The sequence below is a fragment of the Corvus brachyrhynchos genome, unplaced genomic scaffold (assembly GCF_000691975.1).
Source record: "Corvus brachyrhynchos isolate BGI_N302 unplaced genomic scaffold, ASM69197v1 scaffold203, whole genome shotgun sequence".
Lineage (NCBI taxonomy): Eukaryota > Metazoa > Chordata > Aves > Passeriformes > Corvidae > Corvus > Corvus brachyrhynchos.
The window spans coordinates 1,686,155-1,689,593 of record NW_008237408.1 but is presented as its reverse complement, the minus strand read 5'-3'; the positions used below and the strand labels follow the sequence as shown (position 1 = coordinate 1,689,593).

The window sequence follows — 3,439 nt, the reverse complement described above, 5'->3', positions numbered from 1 at the left end:
CCATCTATGAATTCCCATCCCTTCCATCTATGAATTCCCATCTTTTCCATCTGTAAATTCCCATCTTTTCCATCTATGAATTCCCATCTTTTCCATCTGTAAATTCCCATCCCTTCCATCTGCAAATTCCCATCTTTTCCATCTATGAATTCCCATCTTTTCCATCTGTAAATTCCCATCTTTTCCATCTATGAATTCCCGTCTTTTCCCTCTATGAATTCCCATCCTTCCCATCTATGAATTCCCATACCTTCCATCTGTAAATTCCCATCTTTTCCCTCTATGAATTCCCATCTTTTCCATCTGCAAATTCCATCCCTTCCATCTATGAATTCCCATCTTTTCCATCTGTAAATTCCCATCCCTTCCATCTGTAAATTCCCATCTTTTCCATCTGTAAATTCCCATCCCTTCCATCTGCAAATTCCATCCATTCCATCTATGAATTCCCATCTTTTCCATCTATGAATTCCCATCTTTTCCATCTATAAATTCCCATCCCTTCCATCTGTAAATTCCCATCCCTTCCATCTATGAATTCCCATCTTTTCCATCTATAAATTCCCATTCCTTCCCTCTATAAATTCCCATATTTTCCATCTATGAATTCCCATCTTTTCCATCTATGAATTCCCATCTTTTCCATCTGTAAATTCCCATCTCCCATCGTGCTGCCTCCCCGGAGTGCAGAGCTGAGCAGACTCCTGACTGTACGAAAACGGCCCCTTCTCCCTCTCCAGCTCCTATAAATACCTCATGGAATATCTCCTGATTTCAAACGTCAGAACTAATTTTGTTGCAGCTATTCTTTACTTTTTTCCCACTGCAGAGCAGCATAGGGATGCAAAAAAAGAAAAGGAATTTTGGGGAGGTCAGTGCAGTGCTGTAAAACCTGAATCAGAAACGAGCAAAATCTTTTTGTTATGAATTTTAAAGAATCCTCGAGGTTGGAAAAGATGTCCAAGGTCATCAAGTCCAACCATGAATGCAACACCACCACATTCCCTGTGTGCCTTCCCAACACTTCCAGTTCATCCCTGGTATTTTTGCATTTTTGAATCTTCATTCCTGGTGTTTTCTGGGATCTTCTTGTATGTTCTTCCCTACCTGGAACATCACCAAGCATTGGATAATTCAACGATCCAATATTAACCCCTAAAGGTTTCGCTGCAGCTCGATGCGACATCCAGCTGCCCAAGGAGCAGGGGAGTAAAAAAAGGTGGGAAAAGGTGGGAAAATGTGGGGTTTTTATTTCTGCTTAGGTCATGCTTTATTGCACAGCGATGTGTATCTGTAAAAATAACATTGAAAGGGTGTAGGAAACATTAAAATGATTCAAAGGCTGGAGAATTTGCCAGGTTGAAAGGACTTCAAAGAGCTCAATCTCTTCAGTTTATCAAAAATAAAATAAATTCAAGTGTTGGCTTGAAGTGGGGTAAAAGTCCTTCCACGGGGGAATAATGCTGGATGCAGAGGAGTTTAATAAGGGAGAAGGGAAGAATCAAATTAATTGTAATGCTGGAGGTATTCAGACAGGAGACAAAGCTTCGTCTTTTTATGGGATAAGGGCTTAATCACGAGAAAATTATTAGGGAAGTGGTGAAATTTTCGTTTTGTAAGGAATGGCAGTGCTCAACCCCAAAGGGAGCCTGGGCGCCTCCATGGAAGACACATTTTAACCAAATTTTACCCATTCTAGCCAAATTCTGAGCTCAAGACCGGGAGAACTGCGCAGAACAAGTGGTCCCAAGAAATCCGGGAAGCCGGACTTTTAACGGCCCTCTCTGGATCGAATCCCGGGAATCATCGACAGAAATGGAAACGGGATTGGGAGGGAGGAGGACGCTCCCGGTGACACAGGAGCCCAAAGTAGTGCTGGCAGCTCCCAGATATGGAATCCGAGTGGGAGGGTTTGGAAATGCATCCCATTATTTATAAACTGGTGTCTCACTCCAGCTTCCAAAATATCTGCCCAGCGTCATCCCTGAGGGCTGAGGGCTCTGCTGTGAGCACCCAGAACCTTTGACTCACACTCAGCTTGCTCTGGGGTGAAACTGGAGGATTCTGGTGCATGAAAACCCCACAGTTTTGTGACTTTCAGCAAGAAAAAACCCATTTTTTTGTTTTTTTTCTTTAAAAGCAATTGATTTGGCAAAATAGCAGTATTTAAATCAAATGGTTGTTTGCTTTAAACAAGTAAATCAGAATTTTCCATCTTCTCATGTTCGGTTTTATATCTTTCTATACCATAAAGATATCTCCGTACTTCCAACAGGGAACAAAACCTCCAAGTTCTTATTCCATTTCCCATGACCTCCACAGGGTAAAACATGAATTAAATTTTTCTAGGATTTGGGAATTTACGACCTTGAGCATTTGTCTTGGGATTTGAGACTATTCCAAACCGACTGGACACAATCCTGAGGAAATAAAGGCTCAAGCTGGCTTTGCCTTGAGGGGTTGGACTGGATGATCTCCATGAGTCCCTCCCAAGCTCAACAATTCCCTGATTCCCCGAATTTCACCCGTTTGCTCGGAACTTGCCTTGTCATTCATGAGCTGGTGGTTCAGGGGAGTCCACGTGCTCAGCTTGAACTGGAGCTTGGAGCCGTCCGTGGTTTTGGGAGGTGCAAATGCCATGGATCCAGGAGAGGCTGGATCCTCCTGTCACCACCAGTGGCTGCAGAACAGAGCGAGGACGGACGTTATCCCTGTGCCATTCCTTTGTTTTCATGGGGGAAAAAAAAAAAAAAAGTAGTTTTAGGAAGGATTTATCCCTGTGCCATTCCTTTGTTTTCATGGGGGGAAAAAAAAAAAAGTAGTTTTAGGAAGGAATCCAATGGTTTTATAGCACGGCAATGACACAAGGAAAAATCACTTGGAATTTGGGTGAAAATCATTGGGTGAAGCTTTTTATTTTGTGTACCCACAGTATCCGTGAGATTAAAGTCCTGGAAGTGTCCAAGGCCAGGCTGGACGGGGCTTGGAGCAGCCTGGGATAGGGGAAGGTGTCCCTGCCCATGGATGGGATGAGCTTTAAGTTCTTTTCCAACCCAAACCACCCTGGGATTCCGTGATTTCCCACTGGAACCTCTGTGCACTAATAAACAATAAATAATAAAAAATTAATAATTAATAATTAGGCAGATCTTCTTCATCACAAGTGTTAACGAGTATTCCTTTGAACGGGCTGCCCAGGGCAGTGGTGGAATCACCTCCCCTGGGAGTTTTCTCCAAAAAATGTGGATGTGGCACTCGAGGACGTGGTTTGGTGGTGGCCGTGGTGGTGGCTGATGTTTGGACTTGATGAAATCAGACATTCAACAAAACTTCCCCTTTTGGGTCACCAAATGTCTGAACTTTGTTCAGACAAAGAAATTTCTTCACAAATTCTTGCCCAAACACAGGAAAAGGGACTTTTTTTCCCCCTCCATCTTCT

General features: G+C 43.1%; 1 protein-coding gene across 2 annotated transcripts in view; it reads right to left on the bottom strand.

The window, feature by feature from the left end:
• Nucleotides 1-3,439, bottom strand: part of FBXO16 (F-box protein 16) — a 30,599-nt gene that overhangs the window by 25,951 nt on the left and 1,209 nt on the right. For both annotated transcript variants that reach the window (XM_017730866.1, XM_008631045.2), the window contains exon 2: nt 2,545-2,722. In XM_017730866.1, the coding sequence (XP_017586355.1) occupies nt 2,545-2,640 (96 nt within the window). In that variant the 5' untranslated portion in view covers nt 2,641-2,722. The remainder of the gene's footprint in view (nt 1-2,544; nt 2,723-3,439) is intronic.